Source organism: Diaphorina citri, unplaced genomic scaffold, assembly GCF_000475195.1.
Source record: "Diaphorina citri unplaced genomic scaffold, Diaci psyllid genome assembly version 1.1 scaffold11028, whole genome shotgun sequence".
Taxonomy (NCBI): Eukaryota; Metazoa; Arthropoda; class Insecta; order Hemiptera; family Psyllidae; genus Diaphorina; species Diaphorina citri.
In genome coordinates, this window is record NW_007388401.1 from 1 (window position 1) to 1,754 (window position 1,754).

Sequence of the window (1,754 nt, forward strand, 5' to 3'; positions counted from 1 at the left end):
CACATTCCGAGATGGTAAAGTCAAACCCATGGCCAATATTTACATCAGAGGATCCAAAATTAGATTTCTCATTTTGCCGGACATGTTGAAGAATGCTCCGATGTTTAAAGGAAAGCAAGGGAACAAAGCAGGTGCTGCAGGACGGGGTAAATCAGGAATTCTCAGAGCACAGGCTGCCAGAGGAAGGGGGAGGGGAGGTCCCCCTCAGAGAGGTGGTCGGGGAGGATGGGGAGGACCATCTAGAGGTGGACGTTAAGTCAAACTTTGGTTTTGTCAATTTAACTGTACTTGTACAGTGTGAAGTGTATCTCATTCCTTTTAATTTTTTGACTGTCACAATTTGTTATACACTAGTGATTAATGTCACTAAATTCAAACAGTTGAGTTGGAGAGGAATTGTAAATACCTAATCAATTGCCATCATCTCCATTCCTTTTAATTTTTTGACTGTCACGATTTGTTATACACTAGTGATTAATGTCACTAAATTCAAACAGTTGAGTTGGAGAGGAATTGTAAATACCTAATCAATTGCCATCATCTGTATCAACATGACACTTTTATTTTTCAACACAGATGTGAGGTGAACAAATAAATGCAGCTGGTTAACTTACCTACCTGTATTTTTTATAGAAGTTTATCTGAGAACCAAGAACCTTTTCTCAAATTATACTGGGAACTATCTGAAATTTATTCACATTGCAAACTATGTCTACTTATGTAAAGAAAGGAGTGTTTCCAATTTTTTAACACAGATGTGAGGTGAACAAATAAATGCAGCTGGTTAACTTACCTATGTATTTTTTATAAAAGTTTATCTGAGAACCAAGAACCTTTTCTCAAATTATACTGGAAACTATCTGAAATTTATTCACATTGCAAACTATGTCTACTTATGTAAAGAAAGGAGTGTTTCCAAGATCCTTTTCTCAAATTACACTGAAAGCTGTATACAACTTGTTATTTATTGTTTTTAAGGTTCACAATGTGAAAAAGTCACTAAGATTATTTGGATGAAAAGTTCTTTGGTTAACTCTAAAGGTGTGTCCAAACATAGTTAACAGCCATCAATTGATTTGCACCAGTACTTTTTACTTCTCAGTACAACTTGTTATTTTTTTGTTTCTAAGGTTCACAATGTGAAAAAGTCACTAAGATTATTTGGATGAAAAGTTCTTTGTTTAACTCTAAAGGTGTGTCCAAACATAGTTAACAGCCATCAATTGATTTGCACCAGTACTTTTTACTTCTCAAAACAATTAAAGGGAAATCACATGTGATTGATATCATTTACTTTATAAAATCCTCCTAGAGAATGAATTCAGGATTATTTCAAGTTCTATTTCAAAATACTTAGTATGATTGAATGTCAGATAAATTTGGTCATCTCAAACACCTGTTTACTTTATAAAATCCTCCTAGAGAATGAATTCAGGATTATTTCAAGTTCTATTTCAAAATACTTAGTATAATTGAATGTCAGATAAATTTGGTCATCTCAAACACCTACTATTTGGGGGAAATTTTTTTGATCCCATGCCCCAGTTGAAAAAGTAGGTACGGCACACTCATTTTACTTTTAATGTTTTTTAGTTGTCTGATCATAATTTAGTACAATAAGTAGGTAGGCTATATTAATTTATTATTTTTTGTACAACCTTCATTGACTTACACTTATTTGATTTGAATTACCTGAAGAAAATATCCAATATATTACATCTTTGTATTTACTTAACAATGAATAAGTACAATTT

General features: G+C 32.8%; 1 protein-coding gene and 1 long non-coding RNA gene across 2 annotated transcripts; one reads left to right on the forward strand and one right to left on the reverse strand.

Annotated features, from left to right (window-relative positions):
- Positions 1-4: 4 nt before the first annotated feature.
- Positions 5-421, forward strand: LOC103522769 (small nuclear ribonucleoprotein Sm D3-like; the record flags this gene model as incomplete). Its single annotated transcript, XM_008487862.3, has 1 exon — positions 5-421. A coding segment is annotated over one exon (252 nt), but the record flags the coding sequence as incomplete, so codon positions are not given.
- A 705-nt stretch (positions 422-1,126) lies between these two features.
- Positions 1,127-1,742, reverse strand: LOC113472959. The gene is made up of 2 exons (XR_003395074.1): positions 1,507-1,742; positions 1,127-1,396 (listed from the first exon to the last, which is right to left on the reverse strand). It is a non-coding gene; the product is annotated as an uncharacterized LOC113472959 (long non-coding RNA).
- Positions 1,743-1,754: the final 12 nt, after the last annotated feature.